Below are 27609 nucleotides of genomic sequence, written 5' to 3' on the forward strand. Positions count from 1 at the left end.
CAATATACTGAAATGCTGATAAGTGATTTAATCCTTGGTATTTCCACCCCTTGCGTTAATTACAGCTCGGCAACGACGGTTCATACTCAAAATGAGTGATCTTAAAATGTTCTGATCTAATCCTTCGCAGATTTCTCCGAGTTGGATTCCCAAGTCATTAAGAGTAGCTGGATGATTTTCTGAACTTCTCAGCCTTCTATTGAGGTTGCCCCAAACCTGCTCAATCGGATTGAGATCTGGACTTCTTGCTGGCCATTCCATTCGAGAGACTTCAACCTCTTCAAGGTACTCCTGAACGATGCGCGCACGATGGTGTCAGGCATTATCGTCCATAAAAATGAAATTTTCACCAATATATGGGGCAAATGGCACTACATGCTCTTCAAGAATGTTCCTTATATACTTATCAGGATTCATAGCTCCATTATCAACGACCACTAGGTCTGTGCGAGCAGTCAAAGATATTCCACCCCATACCATAATCGATCCTCCCCCGAAACCAGTAGTATTCAGGAAATTGCACTGAGCATATCTTTCATGTGGACGTCTGTATACAAGGGAACGTCGATCACAATGGTAGAGGCAGAATCTACACTCATCTGTGATAAGAACTCTTTCCCAATCGGCCTCTTCCCAATGGATATGCTCTCTCGCAAAATCCAAACGCGCCCTTCGATGGGCTGGGGTAAGAGCTGGGCCTCTTGCCGCGACACGAGGCCTTAAATCATATTCTCTGAGGCGATTTCTTATTGTCTGAGTGCTAATTTGCACCTCATGAGTTTGCTCAAGCTGATTTTGAAGGAGGCGAGCGGTTACAAACCGTTGTCTCAACGAAGAAACTCTCAAGTAACGTTCTTGAATGGCAGTTGTTACCCGCGTGGTCTACCCTGTCCTGGTCTTCGGACATTCATACCTGTCTCCCTGAATCGCTGCAACATTCTGGATACACTTGTATGGGGAACTCCAAACCTTTCTGCAACTATTGTGTATGTCCACCCATCTTCTCGCAAAACTACCGCTTGGGCACATTCCTCTTGGGTCAAATTGCGTGTTTCGCGTTGCATAGCTATCGAGTGTAGAAAATCAAACGAAAGAAAAATTATTGATCACTAGAATTGATCGAGAACAACTGATTTTAGAATGGAGCCAATACATTCAAAATCTGATAATATCTTATTTTTTTATTCCTGCTGGGAAAAAACATCTGTATTGAAGAAAACCGTTGAAAGTGGATAACATATGCATGCATAATTCTGATTAAAATAATTATCATTGAGAACACCTTCAGTTGTAGAATAAATTTGAGATTTCCATAATGTGCGTCAATTTTTTTGCGCAGTGTATTAATGGGGTTTAATACTCAATGCTATTACGTACCATATAAATACCAAAAATTCAAAGAACCTAACTCTTCAAGCTGAATTGGATACTATCAAATGAATATTTAAACTTTTTGTAAAATATAAATATTTTCTCTTAGAATCCGCCGTTTTCGAGTAAAATTGGAAAAATGGGTTCCTACTTTGACCGAATGCAACCCTGTTTGAAAGATCTATGGAGAGCAAAGATTAGCTCTATAATCTTTGATGGAGAGTATAGATAAGGAGAACGGTCGCCGTACTAAAAATGTGTCTCCAAAAACAGGGAAAAAAGGAGTCGTTGCGATCGTTAGGTTGATCTATAAGGGGTGGGGATTTAAGCGTCAATTTGAAATGAACAGCCTTCATTTTATTTTAGATTATTTGTCATCGTAGTTTTTTCTGATGATTTTTCAAATACGTTTCTTCAAATCTACAATAAATATGATTTTTCTGAATTATATGCAATAAAATACATGCAATTCACATTATGAAGGGTATTAAGTAATCATCTTCATTCGTTCATAATAAACGACGAATTCAATGAAATTCAAAAGAAATCAGTGATCAAAAAATGATTCCTACATATGTTTATCATTGTTTATTGAAAACGGGATAAGTTAGTTGGTTTAATGTATTCTTCAATATTATATACATTTGCAGTGAGGAGTAGAACATATCAAGACAACAGAATAAGGAAGCAATCTCAGATCTATCACTTATTAGAGTGTTTCCAATACTCAGCTGAGAACTGTTATAGACCATATTAACTTATTGAGCTTAAACATAACAAAAACAAAATTTATGACTTTTTCTCCGAATATCGTTAACCAACTCCCCAACATTACCATTAAAGTGCATGGTCTAGGCTGTAGTGATTACGTACAGTGTAACTGTCCAACTATTATAAAAGTAACATCTCACAAATATCTAGGTGTAATTGTTGATCAGCATATATGAAATGGACTGAACATATATTTTGTGTTACCTCCAGATTAAGAGCTCTCATGAATAAATTTTATGTACTTAGAGAAATACTGACCTTTAGATATTTGAATTCACTCTACAGTGCACTTGCTGAATCAATTTTAAGATATTGTATAGTAGCATGGGGCGGAGCTTATAATAATGTGATAAATATTCTTGAAACTACACAAAACACGTTAATAAAAATAATTTATAAAAAAAGCAGACTATTTTCCACAGAAACCCTATACAAGGAGACTAATATTTTCAAATTCAGAACAATATATGCATACCATAGTCTTATTTGGATGTTAAACATTAAAAATTTATTTTCAGCATCAATAAACATGTTCTTCAATACCAATAAATTTACGTATACTACTACATCTAAGACCACTAGATCCACAATGAATCAGTCCATGCAAATCCCATTTTTTAGGAAAGATGTATCTCAGAGATCTTTATTTCATTTCGGACCGAAACTATTCAATATGCTACCCATTAATACGAGAAAACTGAGTTTCCGTAAGTATAAATTAGAGGTAAAGAAATATTTGATTGCTGACTCTAATCATTTGAAATTGTTCTGATTTTGGTTTCCTCAAAATTTTGGTGTGCACCTCCTCTGACCTCTCAACCTGTAGCTAGGTTAATTTCCTTCTTGTTTCTGTTTCTGTACGACTTTTCACAACAGATTTGTTTACCTTTTCTGTACCCCGATTTATTTGATGATAAATATATACATTGTACAGATCCCTGACAGTGTGTGAGACTCACAACACAGGCATTCTGCCTAGGTGTATCTGGCTTGCTGCGGTGATACTAATATACAGGGTTGGGATAAAGTTTGGCACCAAATTAATATATTTAAAACGGAACGGACGGTAATATTTCTTCTTTTTTAGATTTTCATAAAAAATACGTCATGAAAAGCAGAAAGAGTTATCTAATACAAAGTATTTCGTTTTATTTCTCACTATGGATACAAATAACAACGATTTATTTATTTGAATGGATATTTCCTCCAATGTACAAAAAGACTGAATTTCTTTTTTTTACAGATAATTTTTACATGGAACCCGATATGGACAGATCCGAAACAAAGTGCACTTTCAGAATCTGCAGAAATATACAGGGTGTCCCATTTAAATAAAAAAAAAGTTTTGTCATTTCCGGTTAAACCGGAAGTATCTCATTAATGAAAATATGCTCATCAGATGCATTGTGGTCCATTACACTCAGCTGCCAAATTTCAAAAATATCGCCCGTTTTGTTTAACAGATATTAATTTTTAATTTGGTGCCGAACTTTATCCCAACTCTGTATGTGTATTATGATCTTGATGTATTTTGTATGAAGGAATTTATGTCTTAATAATAATAAATAAATATGGTATATATTATATTATGTTATGCCAACACAATTCTTCAAGAATATCAACTTCTGAACCATCTAGTTTTATTGGTTAGATATTCTTATTTAGGGATGACAATTTCAATTTCGTTTATAATGAATCTATCATCTTTTTTGATTTTAACTAGTTATTCTAATGGTAGTTTTGGTTTTCCAGGGGTGACACAGCTCATTGTGAAAACTTAAAATGGCTATATCTTTTTATCAGTGCCGAAAGGGAAAAAACTGTATAGGAAAAAAGGGTTTTTTGATCTCAACAATCTACTGTTAAAATATTTGTACGAGTCAAAGACTCAACTTGTATAGTTATTGTCATTTCGAAGGTAGCATCATAATGCCACTCTCACGGAAGTTTTGGTCCCTATTAGCAATCTTCTATTAATTCGAATTTCCACTAGGGAAGTTGCAATGAAGAAAGAACAAGGAAATCGCTTGGTACCAGGTCTGGACTATATGGTGGATGCCCCCATCCAAGCTCCTGGGGTTTCACTATAGACGTTTGTGGTCTAGCGTTATCCTGATGGAAAACAACACCTCTGTTTTTTTGTTTTCGATTTCATTCCATTTGACAGAGGTAAACAAATTCGATTCATTATGTTTACTGTGTCAATCGATGTTGCACCCAAACATTGACCTCTTTTTTGAATCCGGAATTGTGCAAATGACCTAAAATCGTTTTATGGTCGATCTTTAGCTCCCTGGCAATGCTACCACTGCCACCGTCACTGCCAAAAAGTGGAATGTGAAAGTTATTTTCCTATAATATGGGTTAAGTATCAAGTTCTGCATCAAATAGGAACAAGAGCGTCTCTTTTGTGCCACCCATTTCAAAACAATTAAATTTCTTGGTTGGGTCACTTTCGAAACTCAATGGAAAAGTGAGCTGTGATATTTAAAAATGTCAAAACTCACGTCTGGTCTCATTTGACGCCATAGACATAGAGACATGGACTGAGCAATGTCAGCATGAAAATATCTTTTTTATAGAAAGAGAGAAATGATCGTCGGGCATTTACCTGTCTCTTTTTTGTTCTCAAAATTCTAGAAAAAGACAACTGCATGCCCGACGTGCGTTTCTCTCTGTCACTTTTTTTGACCGTATTTCATGCATAGATAGAGAGGAAAGGCACAGTCCATGCCTATATGTCTATGTTTGACGCAAACTTGAATGCTTTTCATCTTTATTTCAACCATTTCTTTCAAAATTTTAATAACATGGGAGATACAATCGAAAAACGGAAAAATCACCCTCTATAAGTGGCACATTCTTGCCTACAACTCCGCTTATGATAACACGTAACACGGCCTATTTTAGGTAATATTGAGATATCGCACGATTTTTCACGGAACAAGGATCATGATGTGGGTATTAAAGGAGTCACCTTTTGAACAAAATCGAAAATATCTCGGGCAAGATTAGCCCGAGGTTTTTCGAATGCATGAAATGGGCCCACCGTCGAAATCATTCACTTGCATCAATTTGGGAAATTTGTCCTCGATTAGAGCCTCAGGATTCCACTCTAAGTCATAGGCGAACCTTGCACACGCCGCTGGCACTGGTACCTTTCTCCTGAAACGAAAATTAATCAAAACTTCATTCTAGAGCCAGTTTCGAGTTTTCAAAGTGATCTGATTAGTATTTTTGGGGATGTTAGGAAGATTATGTTTTTTAAATGGGAGATTGAGGCCCAGTAGTAGGAAGGTCCATTGAGATTTAATGCTCAATTAATTTTTAAACTGTCACTTTTTAGAGGGGAAAATTATCGTAATTGAGTTTCTATTTGAATTGTTTCCAAATGGTTTTATTCCTACTGTTAGGTTGTTATTTTTTCTTTGTGGCTGATAATGCGTAAATTCCTTGAGTAAACGCCTCCACGCTCGTTGAAATTTTCTGAATGTATTCAACTCTGAATCTCACCTCTCCAAATCTCAGGTGATCTTATTCGTATTGTAACTTTCAGCATATATCCTCATCGAGGTGGTTATCTAGTTTGTCACCCAGTAAATCATTATGTTGTCCAGTAGATCTTCCATTTTGTACTTTTCGGTGAGACCCCCATCCTCTAACAGTTTCCAATTTGGATTCGTCCAACTCACGAATTTTTCCAGGATGTAAGCCTCAAGACCTGAAGGAGAATCCGATAGAGCTGTACCTGATGATAAAGAAATTTGGTAAGATACAGAATGGGTAATTAATGAGCATAATTCGAGTCATGCACTTCTTCAGAAAGATTATCGAATGAGTCCTGGGCTCTATAAATGAAAATAGTTGAAATGATAGACTGCAAAATTTCATTTTTCGGTGCTATGTGTATTTTGTATTTGAATAGTCGAATAGCAGTTACATATAGAGAAACTTCTTCAAATTGATGTACAAGGTGTCCCAAAAGGGTCGGGAGTGGGTATTTCTTTTTCGAGTACTACTGAAAATGAAAATAATAATGGCTGATTATTTAACGGGTAATTCAAGTTATGAAAATTACGAGGATGTATTGATATCTAGTTAGCCTAGACCAGTTCCCTGCACAACAAAAAAATTGCGTTACCATACCAACGAACAATAACTTATTAGAAGTGTCAATGTGAAGTTTGAGGTCAAAAAAGTAAACCAGATAAACGCAATAAATTAAAAGAAAGAAGACGTCCACCGAAATTGTGAAACTCGAAAAATTGGAGTATCGAGCCATCACCAATTATCCGTATTTAAAAGGGTTAAGAGGTAAGCAGATTTACGAAGATATGCTTAATACCCTTGGTGATGAATGTCCTTTGTATGCGACCGTGAAAAAGAGGTAAATTTTCAATTGAAGATGATGACCGATCAGGAAGGCCAGTTTCTGTGTCCCCGAAAATATCGATGCAGTTCATGACATAATTTTATAAGACCGTCGAATTGGGCTAAAACGGATATCTGAAGCACTGAATATTTCATACGAACGCGTTCATCATGTAGTTCACGTCAATTTGGACATGAGAAAAATTGCTGCAAAATGGATCCCCAAATGTTTGACTGTTGACCAAAAGCGTGTAAGGGTAGAAGCATCGCGTTCGATCTGTGCTCGATTTGAAAACGATGTAGACTTCTTAAACCGAATTGTTACTATGGATAAGACTTGGGTACATTTCTACGATCCAGAAACAAAGCAACAATCGATGGCGACACTATGGTTCTCCAAAACCTTAGAAATTTCGTGTTCAAAAATCTGCTGGAAAAGTTTTTGCTCAGTTTTTTGGGATTGCCATGAAGTAATCATGATTGACTTTTTGGTTAAGGATAGAATAATAACTGGTGATTACTATTCGACATTACTGAGCACTCTACGGGAAAAAATTAAAGAGAAAATACGCAGAAAACTATCCAAAGGGGTTTTGTTTTTGCAGGACAACGCCCCTGCACTCAAATCTCATGTTGCCATGCAAAAAATTTGTAATTAAGGATTTGAATTACTACCCCCCTTATTTACCAGATTTGGCTCCATCCGACTATTATCTCTTTCCTTAACTTAAAAAAAGTTTAAAAGGTCGTTTATTTTCCACCAACGAGAAGGTAATAAAAGCTGTGGAGATCTGGTTTGAAGAGCAAGAAGAAACATTTTTTTTGAAAGGTCTAGAGACGTTGCAGGTTCGTTGTATAAATGTATCCAATCAAGAAGAGAATATGTTGATTAATAAAATATTGATTATTATGTGATCTTGTATGGTATTTTCGCCACTCTTTGGCCATCTTGTTTCGATCACTCTCATGACATTGACATTGGGCCTAATCATCTCTTTGATGGTGTTATGGATTTTCCGCCCTCATACAGACTTTTGACGTTCCAAGGGCCTATTCTCAAGGTTGGCATTTTAAGCTTATTATTTACGCTGCAGGGATTTCGCTGGATGACGAGCGGGTAAGCCCCACTGAATATTATTTCCCCTGCCGGATCTTGGTTTCCGAATTCATGATCAGCAGGATAATGGACGAGTGCCCTATACCGCATCAAATTGTCGGTCTCCGTCTACGTTAGCCGCCGAAGCGTATCCAGCTCCTAGCTCCTACCACGTGCAGGTAGATCGGAATTTCAATTTCATCGAGCTCGAGACCGTATAGGGCATTTCTCGAACTCTCCATATCTTAGAAGCTAAAAAAGTTAGAGTGACCAAAAAAACAATAAACAGCTTGCAATATTATTGAAAAGTATTTTTATATAACAAGTAGGGAGACGACTCCGAACTTGACTGTTTGTTTGTTTGCATCAATTCTTCAAATCCAAGAATATCTCTCATCACTATGGAGTTGGATAATGATGGACGTTTGTCTCTTCTTTACCTCATGTTGATGTTGCAGAATAAGAATATAACCTTTTTAATTTACAGGAAACCCACTACTACTGACCATGTTTTCCCCTTTTCTTCCTGTCCCCGCTTACAAATTGGCCGCTTTCGGGTCTTTTTTCCATAGACTTTTCTCGGTTCCCAAAATTTCAAGTGCCAACGTGATATCTTTTTCAATTATCTTTTAATAACTTCCACTTCAGAACATTTACAATCTTTTTAATGAAGTTTCCTACTCCTATATATATCTACTCCTTATATTAAGTCCCCGACTATGTAATAATCCACTCAGTGTTTTGATCACTGAAGGAGCGGCTTTCTACTGGACAGGAGGTGATTATTTTCAAGATGTTAAAACACAAAGAATTGATTGCCCTCTAAAAAGGAAAAATGTGGATTTGGCCCTACGCGCGAACGACAGTTTTTGATGTTATATTCTAAATTTTTCTGGGGGGAAAGTATAAATGGTTAAATTTAACAATTTGATCCATTGAAAAAAAAAAACACACACTCACTTGGTCGATGACGACCAACTTTAATTTTTAAACATGCAAGGAGCGCAAAACAATAGCTATGTGAAGCTGGCATCCCCAAATGCGAATTTTGAGACAAAAATTTCAGAGTCGTTTGTCCATCGTAGGTCTATGTTTGTTCACCCTTTTTTTCATTTGTCCAGGCACCGTTTTAGAAATATCGGAAAAGAACTTTTTTTGGTTCATTTTCTGAGCTGCACCCCCAAATCGCAAAAACTTATTTTGGATGGTAGAGATCGTTTGTCCAACGTAAGTCCACGTTTGTCCATTTTATTTTTTCATTTGTCCACCCATAGAACCATATAAATCAATCTTTGAAAATTTTGGAAACTGTGAAGTTGGCACCCCCAAATGAAAATTTTGTCCACCTATTTTTTTCATTTGTCCAGGAACCATTTGAGAGATATGGAAAAAAATTGTTTCGGTGCATTTTCTGACCAGCACCCCCAAATCGCAAAAACAAAAAAACGCTACAGATCGTTTGTCCAACGAAAGTCCACGTTTGACCACCAAATTTTTTCATTTGTCCATCCACAGAACCATGGAAATCCATCTATGCAAATTTTGGAAAGTGTGAAGTTGGTACTCCAAATGAAAATTTTTTAACCTACATTTCAGGATCGGTTGTTCATCGTAAGTCCATGTTTGTCCACCTTTTTTTTCATTTGTCCAAGCACCGTTTGAGACTTGAGAGATATGGAAAAATGAGTTTTTTCGATGCATTTTCTGAGCAGGTCACCCAAATTGCGAAAACGATGGTAAATATAGTACCAATCAAGCTTTATGAAACAGGGGGTAGAAGTACCTACCAGAAACAGTCAAAATCAAGCTTCTTTGAAATGAATTTTCACGACATTGTGAAATATTTCGTAGGAGGATGCCACAAAAGGATGGCATTAACATAACAAGACGTAAGACAGAATTTAGCGGAAGTGATCGAATTAATTGATATATCCCGCTCATGTTTAGTAGATTGAACGAAATTCGTTAAGTGTGTCACGTTGACCCGCCTCGTTATCGACGGCTTGCCTGACCGAAGGCAGGTTCACACCGCGACTTCTTTGAAGTGCGGAATCCCCTGACAGGGATACCGGCTCGTTACTCATCGAGACCAACTTTTCACAACATCGCTTGTATAAAACACCTTGTCGACAATGTCATCCGTTAGTAGACGATCTAAACGATTCTGACGTATACGCAAAGAGTGATTGATCCTTGTTTTATCAGTTTTCGAGGGTGAGTTGTGCAATCTTTCTTTTTTATTTGTGAATCGCTCTTCGAATATTACAGTATACAGGGTGTTGACAAATTAGATGCTCACTTCACTATCTTCCAAAATATCACCATACAGAAATTCCGTTTAATAATAAAAAAGTTCCGCCTTTGGAGGTCCTCTAACAGGAAGTCTCTGAAATGTTTATATCTGCTTTTGTTCTAGATTTACATATAAGGAAAAATCGGAAATATATAATACTCGAAAATTCCTTAAATCTTCTTCATTTTACGAACGATTACCATTACATTTTGGAATATTTCAATGTTATCGCAATTTAATGAAATGATACCATTTTTATTGAAATCTGCCTCGTAGATTTCAAGATACGACTTTCAACTTTTTTTCTTATGGCAACCATTACTTCAGATATTTTCGAAATTATCGTCAAAATTCCCCTTTTTAGTCCGAATTCGAACACACTAAGTCGAATGCCGAATACAAATATTACCTATATTTCATTTTTCAATGGGAAAATTCAGTTTTTCATTATAAATAGGTATAATGATGGTAGTGTTGAGCATCTAATTGGTCACTATCCTTTATATACATACCTTCATTAGATTTCTTGTTCCGAATCAAAATTATTTTTATTCAATGCCCAGTTCCTTTCAATAAGAGGTGAACACTTCAGCTTGAATATTTGGACTTTATATTCGGAAAAAAATTGAAATTATTATTCCCGTATTTTTTTTTTATTTTAAAATGTAGGGTCGAGCTGTAAAGTGGTCCAGAGAAAAATAAGTGCTAAACAATACCTATAGTATATATTCAGTTCTTACAGAAATGTGCTTGTGCAGATGCTAAACTTCTTGGAATAATCAAGATTATGCATGAAGTATTATATATGTAATAGTACAACACTGTTGAGAAAAGATTGATTGGGGATTGTTAAGCTATTTCCCATTTCAATTACATCATAATTGATAATATTAAAGTAATAAAAATAATAGCCTTATTGTCCAACGGTTAAACCCGTTTACAGGACTAGGTGTAAACCTGAGTTGCTTTGGCTGTTCAAATGTAAAGTGTCTGATGAAACTTGTGCAATATTGCACGTTGTCTTTTGTAATCAATATGAGTAAAACCGAAACAGCACTAGGTTATTTTGTAAAACATTTTCATTTGATTTTCTCGAGTGAAGTTGTGGGGAAAAATATTTCGTTATTCCACTTGTGCAGTGAAATAATTTAAAACAATTGCTATCCTGAAGATTTCTTTAAGTTCTGGAGGTTTAGAACCTCCCTTAATTTTTTAATTTTTGAAAATTAAAATTGATTTGTGGTAGTCCAAATAAGTGTGTCATCAGCTGTCTCAGCTTCGAACTAATCTGGGAAATGAACATATTTCCTAAAAAAATCATACATTGTCTTCATTTTGTCAACCTCATCATTCTGAAAATTAAAACATGAACAGTTTCAAGTCTCTGCATTCTGCATAATTACTTGACAGCATTTATATAAATGTGGAAGAAAGCGCGAATTTTTTTCAAATTTATTGAATATTTTGAAGTTCCTTTTCAAAAAGCTAATTCTATTCAGGTAAACCACTGTATATTATGCAATAAATTTTATGATTTTCTGAAACGTATCCAATATAAAACTCACACTCACTCTGCTCGAGACTAAACTGATTTTAAGCTATGCTGTGATTGCTGTGCGAATGGTTCTATTGTGTAGTAGCATTGTGTGTAACGTTCCGAGTTAACCGAATCCATCTGTATCGTTTCGTTGAATTATTGGTGTATCCAGAATAATTTCGTGAAAGTGAAAATTTGAGTTATCAAGGAAATCTAGAAATAAGGAAAAGAGCCATTTCAAACTGCTTGATTAGTCTGTCACTTCCGGAAATCGAAGGAAGACGCAGCTCCGAAAAATAATTTTTTCATTTCATGAATTGTTTATGGACACTCAACAATTTCTACAAAAAAAATTCATTAGATATATAACGCGAGTTCCAAAACAATTTGTCGTCAATTAGGCTATGAAATTTTGAACTTCATAGGATATTATCTATCAATCATTCCATAATACAGAAAAATGAAAAAGTTGATTATCTACTCTTGTAGCATCCAAAAAATTGGAATCTGGTATTCATCAGTCAAAGGTTGAAGGCACATTGTGGAAGCTTTAATGGAACTCAAACAGCAGAACTTATCATTTCTTTTTATAGCTAAATGGAATTTTGATGAATTTTCCAATAGTATTTTCAACTATCGATTTAAATTCATTCTGGGAGGATTCTGCTCTTCCTGAAACTTTTTAGGGTAGGGTTTTCGCTCCCAATCTCTGGAAAAAATCAATTAAAAAATTTAAATAAACGATTTGCTACTGCGTAATCTTGCACTAATTTGTCAGGAGCAAATCAAGTAGAAAAAATTGTTGCCTGACAATGAACTGAAAAAAGAACTTTGAAATTATAATTAATTTGACAATTAATGTTAGATAAAAAGCAACAATTCAGAAGATTTTCTGAAATTGATTTTCGTCTGATGTAGGAGTTTGATATAGACTCCGAAACTTTACTATATATATTTATAATTTCAAAGTTCTTTTTTCAGTTCATTGTCAGGCAACAATTTTTTCTACTTGATATGCTCCTGACAAATCAGTGCAAGAATTTACGCAGGCGTTTATTTCAATTTTTTAATTGATTTTGTTCCAGAGATTGAGAGTGAAAACCCTGAAAACTTTCAGGGAATGTATTTTCAACACTTGTTGAAATCTTAGCTACTTCAAGGAATGTTTTTCAGGATTGGCAGCCATAATATGGAACATCTCACTCTCTGTGATTTTTTCGTAGGGCCTCATTTGAATAACTCTATTTATCAAATATCTAGTCTAGATAATCTAGACTAGAATCATTGATAAAAATACATCGTTTCGAATATGCCCAAAGATGTGAGAAGTGTAAGGAGTAATGAAAAGAGCATTTCTAGCAACAACTTTAATTAGAGAGGACTCTGATGACTGAAACTCATTCTAATGAAAAACATGTTATTCAGTTACTTTAGTTGTGGATTTTCATTGAGTATTGACCACATCCATTCAATATTTATAGGGAATTCACAGTACTGACATCGGTATAGAACCCTTTTACATAAAAAAAAATAATAACTCGATTCATGTCTCTTAAGTATATGAAAGTTGGGAACTTCGGTTTGGATTCTTGTGATAAGAAGGAAGAAATACTTTTCGAACGTTGGGAGAAATCTACTAGTAACGAGACTAGTAACTTTTTCCTGAAAAGTGCCTTGCCATACAAAATTTGTATATTGAGAAAAATGTCATCGTTCTTCACATTTTGGTAAGATGTGAAGATGAAGTAATAAGATAAAATTTCAGTCACAGAACATCAACCTTAAAAATTCAACAGCAATTTTTCACGTACAATCCACAGACCAGATCAAAATATTTTTTCATTTCGAATAATATTGTATTTTTAATGCCAACTTTCATTGAATTTGTGTGAATTGAAAAAAAAACCTTTTTCAGTTGATTGTACGTATAAAAGTGTCTAAGAAGGTTCAAGTAACTTTTGGAAATCGTCAGAATCATCATATTTTGCTATAATAACTCAAAAACGAAGAATCGTAGGAGGCTACGGTTTTTACCATTCTTTGTTTCTCTGAAAAACAAACAGCTCGGATTGTTTGTAGCACATTCTTTCATCTATGGGAAAAAGTTGAAGATCTTTTGTCCGATCCTTCTGATGGTACGTGACTTCCATCCGTCCTTTCTTTCTGTTATGTAAATAGATGGTCCCTACTTCATTGTATTGACACGGTTTGATCATGAATGTTAAGATATGTGGTGTTTGTCTAGGATCCCGATACTGGTATGAAAGTGACAGATGAAATGGATATTTTTTCATAGGGGCTTTCTAATATCTATACTCAAGGCGGTAGGTATGATAGGGCAGTGATGATTAGATGAGTAAGGGCGAAAATGAAAATTTTCATCTGAAATAATATTTTTCATACTGTGAGTGTAATTCGAAATGAATATCATTTTTTTTTATGTTTTTTGAGATGCCAAAAATTACGAATGTCTAAAACGCTTTTTTTTTCTTATTTCCGATCCGGCTCAAAAGTCGAGATATTTGCTGGGCACGAAACGGTCATTCGTCCTTGGGTTGGCATTTTTCGCGGACCTTAAGATGTGAGCAGTTTGCTCACAGATGGCGAGCAATTTCCCAACCCTCTGAATCAGCTGATTTTCTTCTCATACTTTCTTCTCATAGGTGTATACTTGCTCTGATGAATGAGAGAGATTCTTGGTGGTCAATTTTCACTGCAACTCTTCGTGTTTTGCTGAAGTAAGCTCGTATAATAATAATAATCATTTAGCAGCCTTACAGAGAAAAATAGGGACGATGCTGACAAAACACAATAAACATCACCCCAAAAGCTCAATAGAATGGACAGAGCTGCCACGACACCTTGGGGGTAGAGGAATTGTTGATTTGTTCAACCGTATGTCCCAGGAAATTGAAGCACTTCGAAAATATTTCCTGAACAAAGCTGCTTCGTCAGAACTCCATCGAGTAGTTTGTGTTGCTGTTATGTCTACTCCGTTAAAGATACAACAGGACCACTTGGAAACCGTCGAACACTTTGCAGAAAGTAAAATGCAGAAACTGATTGGCAAACCTTTGCATGGAAGGCACCAGAACGAGGTCAACCATGATTACGTCGACATATCTGCGTCGAACTACTGGTTGACTTCCGGAAGGTTGTTTTCCGAGACAGAGGGCTTCATCCTCGCCATCAGGTGATTCCAGCATGGAACTACATGAAATATATCACCAAGGATGCCTCAGTGGCGGAGGATAGCTGTCGTTAGACATTTATTTGTGCGACTCATGAAACTATTCAGCAAATCCCTGGGGGATGTCAGAAGTTCACGGGAACGGAGTACAAGAATAGACATGATGCTGTTTCTAAGATTCTTCACTAAGAATTGGCAATACAATACCAACCACCCTGATGCTGTATTGGAAAATGATCATCACAAGCTCTACTGGGATCGCACGGTTCTCACAGACTGGAAAATATCTCACAATAGTCGCAATAGACCTGACCTCATATTGCTGAATAAGGATGAGAACAGTGCATTATTCATCGATGTAGCGATTCCAAATAATGAAAATCTCCTAGATTGGCACACTGAAAGAAATTCAAAATACAGAGCTTTCGAGGAACAAACAAGGTTACAATGGAAGTTAAAAGATATCAAGACCATCCCTATTATCATTTCATCTATAGGCCTGATACCGAAGAAACTACCAGAGAACTTGAGGAAACTTCAGTTGGACGAAAATATTCATAGAGTCATGCACAAGAGCGGATTTCTAGACGGATGGATCTTTCTATACATACTTGACCCCTTAAAAATGAACTTGAAGTTCATTTCTCACAGTTACTGCTGATTTTTTTGCTCGTTTGCCCGTTGTGCACCAAACTCAATCAAATAGGCAAGAACAACAAGGTCTCTTTAGTCTGGTTCCAGGTCACACTAGAAGCAAAGGAAACGAGGAAGCCAACACACTCGCCAGGAAGGAAGCACAAACGCAACTTAATGGCCCAGAGCCTTTCAGTGGTATAGGAAAATGCACCTATAGGAAAGAGTTTCTGGAGAAGGAAGAAACCAAAAGAGAAACACTCTGAAGGAATCTTCCAGGAATGGATAATTCCAAAAAATTCCTAGGTAAGTATTTGGTTCTGAGTAAGAACCACACCGGCTACCTCACAGGACATTGTCGCCTAAGAAAGCATATGATGAGAATGGGCTCATCAGAAACTGACCAGTGTAGATTCTGTGGGGAAGAGGAGGAAACTCCTCTTCCATTTCTCGTTGTTTTCCAATCCCTTTGAACTGAGATGCTGTAGATCTGTGAAAACCTTTTGGATTACTAGAAGATTTGTGTCGTTCACATAGTTAACAGCAATTGCCTCTTCTTCCCCTGTTCCAAGACACATATATCGAAATCATTAATGCAGATGATGAAGAAAAGAGGTCCAGATATGCTTCTCTGTCGTATGCCAAGAACTCATTACTGAAGATCTACCATTTGTTTCCTTGCTTCAAAATACGATTTTGCCCATCCCAATGCAGGTGTCTTTGCTAGTGACTTGCAAACCCCTATTTTGCTCGTTTGACTTTATAAGAGAACTCTCTGCAACCCTCTGTGTAGCTAGATACATTGTCCAGTACATATTCCTAATGCCATTATATTGGCTGATTGAAAAATTATCAAGTGGTTCATGAACAAATATTTAACAGGGCATTTTTTTTTATAGACGCAACCGTAAAATATTGTAGCTAGCAGCTAGCTATAGCCCTCTGTCTACACCTCAAACGTGAAGATTAAATTTGTGATGGTTGTCTTATTAATCACTTACTGAGGGTGCTACAACCCCCAGGAAGAACCTTTTAATGTGTATGTCTTTCCAAATATCTACCATAATGCATTCAAATTCTGGGTACCATTTGACAGTACCAATACATATAGGTACTACTTCGATTTTGTGAAGGTGATACCCTTTTTCTATATTTTTTATCATTTCTTTTGAATGCGCATATATTTTAAAGCGATTTCTCGAGAAAAGATACTTTGTTATTTATTTAATATAATGACAGATTTTGAGCTACCTTGGATTGACATATTTAAAGGGTGGGCTTTCAAAAACTTGCCCTTGGTATATTTCAGAAGTTATAAGAGGTACCTATGAAAAGAATGTTTCAATAGTATATATGGGGAACAATAATGATGTATTGTACGGAAATATTTTTAAATGTTTTTCATAAAGCATATAACTTCAGGAACTTCAGAGATATCACGATGACTAGCATTTGAAAACACACCCTATATAGGCGTATATTCTGTTCGATATCAATTGATTAGATCGGGAGACTCAGGTGTTTTTATTTGCTGATATAATTCGGGTTTTGATTTGTTTGTTCCAAATAATTGTGGACCGGCAATATAATTTTTATCTATATTGATGAATCCGACTGATGTCAATAATAAAAAATTCGATAAGAAGGAATTCCCATACGTTTGTCACGTAACCCATTTATAAATCCGTTGGAGATATTCCTCATTTTCAGATTCGCCCGCTTATGAAATGAACAAATATCCACTCGTGGTTTTGCACTCGTTGTTATGAGGATTCATGACAAATTTGTGATCGGTAGACGTGAACCGAAAAATAAATTCCGGCTTTATTATTGAGGCTACTCGTTCGCATTATTTCCACTAAGTATATAGGGTGATTCCCGAAGATCGTTCGTTAGAATGTTTCGAAGAAAGATTCGAGATAAACAGTTGAAATTTTATAGTTAAGCTTTGAAGAGAGATAAAAACTCAGATTCGTTCGACTTCCGGTTTTACCGGAAATGATACCAACTTTCATTTCTTAAATGGAATACCCAGTTTTTTCATTGATAATCAGATTACCCATTAAATTTTACTCTTTTTTAACGTGTTACTTATATATTATTCTTAGAAAATTCGTGTGCAGTCTGAAGAAACCCTTTAAATTTCATCAAAAAATACCTCATTCCAATGTTGATAACTTGTAGATTTCTGCTTAAAAATTCCTAATTTTCTAGCTTCTATCAGATACATACCCATGCTTTTTCTTTCGATAATGAAAAATTCCATTGAACATACAGGGTGTTTCTATTTCAATGTCAAAGTTAGGCAACAAAGAAATTTACGGCATGCAGACAATTATTAAATTCAAAGTTATAGTCATGGCAAAAACCTCTAAACTGCTCAGAAATGCTTATTTCCGAGATATTCGTAAAGTCAAATTTTTCTTTCAGGAATTTTCTGTTTCATTTCCTCGAAGAGTAAGGGTGAAAAAAAAAGCAATTGTTTAATGATGAGGTTTTAATTACAAATATTCGATATGTTCACAGTTTTCATCGAGGCATTTCAAAAGACTTTCTCTAACGGATTGTTTTGCTCTACGAATTTCGGAAGGCCCAAATTATCAAAAGCCACAACAATTTTAATTTTCAGATCCTGGTCATTCATAATATGATTATTATAAACTGATTCTTTGATCTCGCCCCATAAATAAGAATCTGGAGGACTGTGATCCATTGATCGAGCAGGACAGAGAAAAGTACGTCTATTTCCCAACCGACGATCTTCGAATAAATTGGCTTGGCATCTATACTCCGCATATACTCCAAGATGACCTCTTGAGAGGTCGAAACATAATTTTTGGAGTTGTCATAGTTTTCGTGAATTTTTATTGGTTTCAAATAACATTTTGATACCTCTTATTCATTTATAAAAATGCTCGAAGAAAGCAGTCAAAAAATTTCTGCTATTTGTATTTATACAAATTCAAAAAAATAACAAGAATCGGTTGAACTGTTCGAGAGTTATCACAAAAAACTGAATTATTGGAGTACTGTTTTTTTATGAAGAGAAGTATACTCCATTCACTTTTATTTTAGCTCTCGGTTGGACATGGAAATTTGATAAATTTCTCTCTGTAAAGTACGAAAATGTGGGGTTATGACACTTGTCAAAACATTTTTGGGTTTTAAATTAACGCTATGCTGCCCGTTGAACGTAAAAGTTTCTGTTATTTCGTATTTTATCACAATGTCGAATCTCTTCGGAAAATAAGTGACGAACATAATTGAAGTTTATACAAACTGATTAAAGACATACCAAATCTAGTTGAACATGGAAAATACAAGAGATCAGTACAATATCATAATATGCACTAGCTTGAGGAGGGGTAATGTTCGTTATCTTTTTTGGCTGAAGTTTGAACACCTTAAATCAGTTGTAGATTTCAAAAATATCAACCCAAAGATGAAATGCATTTAATGCTGTGGTTGGGAATGGGTGTCTCTCGAATGAATTAACAGATAATTACAAGAATGCTTAATTCTTCAACAAAAATCATCTTGCGTCAATGGAAGTAAAAGGAATTGAAGGAAGTTTCAAGTCAAGATGAAATTCACTTTTGAACAAAAATTTCACATGAATAAACAATTAACAGGACAACTGGCTCGTACCTATTTGTGGCTGTTCAACTTAATACATTGGTCTATATATACATCTATTTATTGGTACTTTAAGACATTTACAATATAAAGGACAAGGGACAAGTCAAATGAAAAATAGAAAAATTTTCGGGAACTTGTTCAACGATGACATTCATCGAAAATCCTGTAGTACCGTTTCGCATAAATTCATCCAAACATAAAATTCTCAAATGCTACCACTTTTTGGGTCTGCCAATAGAAGGAAATTCTTTGTCATCCTCTTCATTCACAATCTTTCTGATTGTGGAAATATTCAGCTGAAATATGAGTCTTTTAGATTCAGATGAAACACTACCTATACTTATAAATTCACCTACATTGAATATGTACGCTACCGTCTGACGAATATCAGGGTATTACTATTTGAATGAGCGGACCTGAATTCTAAATAGTACTTCCTGAAATCCTGTTTTTTTTTTCAATCACTTTAGGCATTTTCGTAATAAAAATTGATATAAGTTGTGGCAACGGCGTTATAATATCAACGATATTTCATGAGTGCCAACCTTACTCCGTTCTAGTTACAAAAATTTGACAAAATTATTTCATGGCCAACCGACTGCTAAAATAAATGTGAATAGAGTATACTTATATACTGGAATGATCTGGCATCCATTTGAAAATAACGATTATCAATACAATGGATTGGCAAATCATCCAGACATTTTTTTGCAATACTTCGCTTAAAATCCTCAAAAAAGCTACACTATTCTAATTTTCATCGAACATGAAAAAAAGAGCCTGATGGAACGTAAGATCAAAAACATATAATATCTATTATTAAATTCTTGTTTTTTCTTCACCATAACTCCTGAAGAATGGATGAAACTTCAATAATGTAATAAGACCATAAGATTTTACCTTATATCTTGGAAAACAAGCATTTTAAAGCAGTAGTAGATATTACACTTATACACAATTTTTTAATTTTTTAACGTAGATACCAGCTGACCTATAAAAAAAATGTGTTTCCATTGGAGAAAAATGAGATTTAAGGTTTTTGTCATGACTGACATTGAAATAGAAATACCCTGTATGTTCAATGGAATTTTTAATCAACGAAGGGATAAGTATTGGTATGTCTCTCATAGAAGCTAGAAAATTAGAAATTTTCATGTAAAAATCTACAAGTTGTTAACATTGGAATGAGGTATTTTTTGATAAAATTTAAAGGGTTTCTTCAGATTGCACACGAATTTTTTGAGAATAATATGTAAGTAACACTTCAAAACAGTGTAAAATTCAATGGGTAATCTGATTATCAATGAAAAAACTGGGTATTACATTCAAAAAATCAAATTTCGTATCATTTCCGTTGAAACCGGAAGTCGAACGGATCTGAAATTTTCTCTCTGAACAAGGCTTAACTTTAAAATTTCAGCTGTCCAGTCTTTCTTTAAAATATTCTATCGAACGGTCTTCGTGAATCATCCTGTGTAAACTTACTAGTTTATACATCACTAAAGGTACTCCTTTAGTTTCACATCGATTGTACAGAGAACGGTTTTAATTGTTTTGATATCCAAAAAGAAATTCAAGTTATTTTCCGTGCAGTTTTTACAAAAAAATTGATCTTTATAATTTTGCACAAAAATGCTTCGATGTCTGTAATTCTCGATAAGTAACACCGCTTTTTTTGAAGTCTTGGCAAGGCACGGTCAGTTAGCTTTTCGAAGCTTAGAGGGGGGGCAAGAGCCTCCGAAACCCCATCCCTCTCTGGGTGCGCCAATGGCTTGAACTTATTGATGGAAATCTTTTGTGGTCAAAACATATACTAATTAGTCTATGGGTCAAATTCAATTATCTCCCTTAGGCGGTAAACACTCTAAACTTCCAAAGATGAGAGCTAGGAAATGAAATTTTCAGGGTGCGTTAAGTATAGATCTAAGCGTATTGGAATTCAATGGTATCAGTATAATATACAAAAAATCATTGAATTCTGTATCTCGGAAATAATTCGCCAGATGAAACTCGTATTTCGACAGTACAAGTTCATGTCATTGCTCTGCTAATTTTCTGCTTCACGATTTTCCTCTATGATAAAAAATATAATGTGAGCATGTAATGAAAGTGTTCATATCACCTCGACGAGTTATCTCAGGGATATCCTGAGGAGTCTTGAATCATCATAATATTTAGATAGGGCTAGATTTAGAATCAGTTGTGAAGTTAATACCGTGCAGTGAACACATCCGATTCGTTATGTCTTCCAATCTTTGGTGGCATTGCAATAACTCGGTAATTTCTCGTTTTTCATACCAATTTATTAAATTATCATCTGATGTTCGATGTTCCATAAAAAACGATTGAATATATATTTCAAATTCTAAATTCTTCAGGCAGTCCAGAAGTCTATTTATTGGTTTAGATTATATTGAAAGTACCTATTCTGTAGAAGTAGGAGAAACAACGGATACAAATTATGTTTATTTTCAATTACTCATATGTTTACAATCCCTTAATACCCAGTATCTCAGGGAAAGAAGGTATTGACTAATCAGATACCTATAATATGATTAATATAAAAACATACCTCATTTAACATTTCAATACAACTTTTTCAAATATTGTCAGAAATTCCTGTTATATTATCTATACAGAGGGTGAGCAAAACAGAAGCGCAAACAATTATTATCTTCGGTATATACTATTAGGTAGGAAAATGATAATTGATTGATTTTAAGTTACGCAACTTTTGATGCGATTATCAGTCTACCACGAGAGGTGGAGAGAATTTGCACTTATGTACCAGAAATGGACAGACCTTTTGTTGCTGAGGATGATTTGGTCAGTGGATTTTTCCAACAACCCTTTTCTACCTATTAATAACGATAATAACAGAATTTTATTGCCGGTGCAATTGGCCATCGACCAAGGGTCCTCCAGTTTCTGTTTTTTTTTTGTAGGTATGAATGGTTAAATTAATTTAATTGGAATTGTTTATCTTTTAATATATGTTGAGGTCAGTGATATACACTTTTGATGTTCTTGAAGTGTTATCGAAAAAATTTGCCTTTTTTTAAGGTTATGAAGGATTAATTATTTGAAATAAAAATCACCATTATGCAAATAAATGAACATGTAGTTGATATGTTATTTCATTGTTCATCGATTACTAGGTACCCTACGAAAAAGGCACGTTTTCGATAACATTTCAAAAACATCAATTAGTGCTAAATTATTTTAGGTATCTGTGTCACTAACCTCAAAATACTTTAAAAGATAAAAAATTCGAATTCCACGATTCCAACCTATACATGTTAAGTCTTTGACTTGCTCATACATTTCAACAGTAAATTTTTTAGGGTAAAAAAAACACTTTTTTCCTTTTCCATTCTTTCCGGTTTGGCTTAGGTAAAAAGATATAGCCATTTAAAGTTTTCATAATGATCTACGTCACCTCTGGAAAAACTAAATTAACTGCAAAATAACAAGCGAAATCTGCGACACCACACATCTGTGGATCTTTCACAGAGTTGCACATTCAGCCAAAATAGCCACAAGATATTTTTTACTTTAACATCGAATTTTTGGATTTTTTTGTTATGTAATGAAGAAACAAGAACTTGAAGGTGTGGATGGAATTTTGTGTTCGGCGCAGATTCATCAGATGATGAATCAAATTATTTTCCGAAAATTATTCGATAAAGTCGATTGTGGATATAACCAAAAATAACCTTTTTTTTATGGATTCTGAACATCTATATCTTTTCAACCGGGACGAATAGGAAAAAATGGTAAAGGAAAAACATGTTTATTTTGACTTCTGCAATCTTCTGTTAAAATATATAAAATAGTCGAAGACTTACCTCCTATAGAATTAAGAAGAGTTTTTGAAAATACCGTCAATGACCAAATCATCTTCAGCAACATTTCTGGCACAAAATGTTGGCGTTGTCATTAAAAAAAAAACAAATACCATCACCTCCAGAGGTTGCATGACAAACTTCTCAATTATACGTAGATACATGGAAAGTTGTCCGAAAAGGAAATCACATCACATTATAAAAAAAAGAACCAAAAAAAGTCTGTTTCTCATAGATTAATCTTCCAATGAAGCCGAAATTTGGCACAAACATTCAACTCTATTTTCGCTTATTTCAGATAACGAGTATGGCAGATACCAAGGAAAATCTTCTCACAGAAATATCAGCACCCCTTCTCGACTCCAATGATAAAGTTACCATAGTTGGGGTTGGTCAAGTTGGAATGGCATGTGCTTTCACTATTTTAACTCAGGTTCGTGACTTATTTCACTATGGGTAGTCGATTCATTGTTTGAATTCCCACAACTTTTATAACACATCTAAAAAAAGTACTTATTAATCGTAGGGTATATCCAGTGATGTGGTGTTGATTGATATTGATGAAAATAAATTGCAAGGCGAGATGTTAGATTTACAACATGGTTCGCTGTTTTTGAGAAATCCAAAAATTGACGCTGGTACAGGTAATATTGAATAAAAAAGTTGTTTTTAATTTTATCGTTTATTCATTTATATTTAGTTGAATCGCGTTTGTACAGGGTGGGCAAATTTCGATGTTTTAGCACTACAGTTTTTAAACCAGAGGAGATACACAAAATCTGATACCCCATTCTCGTTCTCTTTTTCTGAGAAACTAACAATAGTAGTAGTCATTTTTGGCCACTTTCTTTTGTTTTCGAGTTATAAGCGAAAATTGGAAAAATGGCGATATCGAAATAAATTTATATCTCCGCCAATACTGATGATAGAGCTCTGAAATTGAAACATTACACAGGCACTTTTTTACGTAGAATTCAGTGGCGTGCTCGCCTTTTTAGCAGGATTTTTAATTACGAAGCTATGACACAAAGTTATGTTTTTTTAAATGGGAACACTAGGTTTCTGTGCAATTTTTTGAAAGCTTAATTTTTACTGATTTCAAAAATATATAACATCATAGGGTTTGTATCATTATAAATAATAGAAAATGGTCAAAAACCTTTTTTCTCAATATTTCTATGGTTTCAATTTTTGATGAGCATAGAAAAATGAAGCATCGTATGATTACCAGTGTCTCCTTCTATAAGTCCTTTCTTTATTATGAAAATTTATGAAATATATCTGGATTCAAATTTTGTGGAAATTGGGAAAAAGCATAGAAAGAATGACATTGCCGGAAGGAGACTGCTTTTGTTATAGGAAACTCAATTTTTCTGTGGTCGTCTAAAGTTGAAACCATAGAAATATTGGGAAAAAATGTTTTTGACCATTTTCTATTATTTATATTGATACAAACCGTATGATGTTATATATTTTTGGAATCAGTAAAAATTAAGCTTTCAAAAAATTGCATATAAAACTATTGTTCCCATTTAAAAAAACATAACTTTGGGTCATAGCTCCGTTATTGAAAATCCTGCTAAAAAGGCGAGCACGCCACTGGATTCTACGTAAAAAAGTGCCTGTATAATGTTTCAAATTCAGAGCTCTATCATCAGTATTAGCGGAGATATAAATTTATTTCGAAATCGCCATTTTTCTAATTTTCGCTTATAACTCGTAAACAAAAGAAGGTGGCCAAAAATGGCTACTACTCTTGTTAGTTTCTCAGAAAAAGAGAACGAGAATGGGGTATCAGATTTTGTCTATCTCCTCTGGTTTAAAAGCTGTAGTGCTAAAACATCGAAATTTGCCCACCCTGTACATTCTTTGAATTGATTGACTTGAAATGCTTATTATGTTTTTTACAGATTACGCGAAAACTGCCAATTCAAAAATATGTATCATAACTGCTGGTGCTAGACAGAGAGAGGGAGAATCAAGACTGAACTTGGTACAAAGAAATACAGACATCTTCAAGTCCATTATACCCCAACTCGTTAAATATTCCCCAGAAACCATTCTGATGGTGGTTAGTAATCCTGTGGATCTTTTAACTTACGTAGCTTGGAAAATCAGTGGCTTTCCTAAAAACAGAGTGATTGGTAGTGGCACAAATTTGGATTCTTCTAGATTCAGGTTTTTGCTTTCACAAAGGCTTGGCGTAGCTCCTAGTAGTTGCCATGGATATATAATAGGGGAGCATGGAGATAGTAGTGGTGAGTTTTTGAGATTTTCCATTAATATTTCTAATCAAATATTATATATATTTATATAAATAAAACGAGTATCATCAGGAAACAATACGTCGAGCTTTTTGCTCCAGTCGACTTATATTAAAGGTTGTAATTTAGGGCAATATGCTTTGATTAGAAAAAATTGTATGTAATGATAGAGGGCACATCGAAAAATATATGAGAAAAGTTCAAAGAAAAATCAAGCAGTATATGAAATATTGCTTCGTCAAGCGGGAACGTCTTGCGATTGAATATCAGAAATAACATCGATATAGCATTGACGTAACGTTTATATTCTCAGTTAAATTTATTTCGATTCGTCGCATTCCAAGCATTTAGCTTTTGATCTCTCAATAATTCGGGACTCTAATTGATGTTGATTGAAATATCTACTTAGTTGAAGTAAAAAATGATAATGTTGGATTTTTACACACATATTTTTCACAGTCTATACTTGGGTTGCGCGCGTCTGGCGAAGGGTATTTTTTTCAATACCTCCTTCTCGTACAGAGTGTGTCTGTAGAACTGTGGAAAATTTTACTTGAAATTAACATACTTGTACAGGGTGGGCAAAATTTGTGATACCTGAACTACAACTTTTTAACCTCGTTTTTAACCCAACGAGATAGAGAAAAATGAACGTACCATTCATGTCGTCTTTTTTCGAGAAACTAATAATGCCATCAACTGCATTCCTCTATCTTCTTTTGTTTTTGTGAGTAAAGCCCGTTTGCAACAGCCGAGAATTCTCTAGAAAATTTACTCGAGATTTCATGCGCCGTGAATTATGTACCGTTACATACGCACTTTCGGTAGAATTCTCTGTTCAGTTGCGTACTAAATAGTCTCCGCCCTTTTCTTGCGAGAATTTTGTAGAGAATTCTCCAGAGAATTCTCGGCTGTTGCAAACGGGCTTTAAAGGCAAAAATGAAAATTTGGGCGATTTCAACTTTGGTCATTATCTCCGTTTATGTTTGTGCTAATGTGCTAGGATGTTGAAGTGAAGACATTATACAGACACTTTTTTGATAGCAATTCAGTGGCGTACTATGATTTTTTCCTACAGGTTTATTTGCTGAGCTATAACATAAAGTTGTGTTTTTTCTTATGAAAACAGTAGTTTAAAATGACTAAGAAAGAATCGCCATTTTTAACCGTTTTAGAAATATATCATACATCGCCCTCAGTCTTTCTAAGTAATTTTAAACTACCGTATTCATAAAAAAAATATACATCTTTATGTTATAGCTCAGCAAATGAACCTGTTGGAAAAAATCATAGTACGCCACTGGATTGCTATAAAAAAGTATCTGTATTATGTGTTCATTTCACCATCCTAGCTTAAACAGAAACGGAGATGATAATGACCAAAGTTGAAATTTTAATTTTGACCTATAACTCGAAAACAAAAGAAGATAGAGTAATGCCAGTTGATGGCATTATTAGTTTCTCGCAAAAAGACGACTCAAATGTGCCATGCATTTTTTCCTCTATCTCGTTGGGTTGAAAAAGTTGGAATTCAGGTATCACCAATTTTGTCCAGCCTGTACAGGGTGGATCTAAACGATAACGATCGGAACGATCTGAATTCACAAGAGACTTCAAAGTTCAATTTTTTCGTCAGGTTTTGAAGACAAAGGTTTCTCTGAGGTGGCAGGCTCATGACTTTTATGTTTATTTATGACTGCCCAACTTTAATCGTTTCCTGATCTATGTCTAGGTTTCATCTATCATTGTTAATGTTAACAATATCTATCCCTTTTCCTTCAGTTGCCGTATGGTCAGGAGTGAATGTTGCCGGCGTACGTCTCAGAGAACTCAACCCCGAAGCTGGTGCACAAAATGACAAGGAGAAATGGAATGAGATCCATAAGCAAGTTATTGACGGTGCTTATGAGGTTATCAAGCTGAAGGGCTACACCTCTTGGGCGATTGGATTGAGTGTTGGGTCTATTGTCAGGAGTATTCTGCGAAATTCTTCTGAATTGCATGCCATATCAGTTAATGTTAAGGTGAGTAAGGATTTCGGTTATGTTATGACACCCCAAAAAATAATTCTACCAATAGGATGAAGGCCATGATTTAATGATTTACATTGTTCAATATATTGAGTTTTTCAGGGTTTTCATGGTATCGAGGAAGATGTGTTCCTGTCACTGCCAGCCATTCTAGGAAAAAACGGATTAACTAGAATCGTTAAACAAAAACTGGAGCGTCAAGAATTAGAGAAGCTTCGTAATTCAGCCAGTGTAATACACGAAGTACAATCAGGATTAATTATTTAGACTAGCCAGTGAAATTTTGAAAATGTGTATATTTTTTTTATTTCTAACAATATAAAAGTTCTTGAAATTATAATTAATTTGTCGAGCGGAAATGTGCAGTACTGTTTAGTTTTAAGGTTGTGATTTTGTCAAGATACATATGTCGAATAAATGCACTTGATTGTATGAAATCTGTCTTATATGGTAAATATTGTAAATTTCAACAATGAATTACCCTCATAAAATTTGGTTTTTTAGTCGCCAGCCTGTTCAGATTGAAAAGAAGACATTTTTATCCATAATTTTCCAAAAATGGCACTCCA

General features: G+C 34.8%; 1 protein-coding gene across 2 annotated transcripts; it reads left to right on the plus strand.

Moving 5' to 3' along the window:
- The first annotated feature begins 9669 nt into the window (after positions 1-9669).
- LOC123322607 (L-lactate dehydrogenase) lies at positions 9670-27477 on the plus strand. Of its 2 annotated transcripts, none has more exons than XM_044910561.1 (6): positions 9670-9823; positions 23045-23179; positions 23273-23390; positions 24657-25004; positions 26793-27034; positions 27143-27477. In XM_044910561.1, the coding sequence occupies exons 2-6, from the start codon at positions 23054-23056 to the stop codon at positions 27305-27307; spliced, it is 999 nt and encodes a 332-aa protein (XP_044766496.1). In that variant the 5' UTR covers positions 9670-9823; positions 23045-23053; the 3' UTR covers positions 27308-27477. The 2 variants fall into 2 exon arrangements, with proteins under 2 accessions (XP_044766496.1, XP_044766495.1); XM_044910560.1 differs by lacking the exon at positions 9670-9823 and adding an exon at positions 21028-21178.
- Positions 27478-27609: the final 132 nt, after the last annotated feature.

Source organism: Coccinella septempunctata, chromosome 1, assembly GCF_907165205.1.
Source record: "Coccinella septempunctata chromosome 1, icCocSept1.1, whole genome shotgun sequence".
Taxonomy (NCBI): Eukaryota; Metazoa; Arthropoda; class Insecta; order Coleoptera; family Coccinellidae; genus Coccinella; species Coccinella septempunctata.

Excerpts from the sequence above, each read along its gene's own strand:
- LOC123322607 (XM_044910560.1), top strand. The coding sequence starts at position 21,143 with ATGTCTTCCAATCTTTGGTGGCATTGCAATAACTCG. Across the intron at positions 21,179-23,044 it reads GGTGGCATTGCAATAACTCG|ATAACGAGTATGGCAGATAC; the intron begins GTAATTTCTCGT and ends CGCTTATTTCAG. Across the intron at positions 23,180-23,272 it reads CTTTCACTATTTTAACTCAG|GGTATATCCAGTGATGTGGT; the intron begins GTTCGTGACTTA and ends TATTAATCGTAG.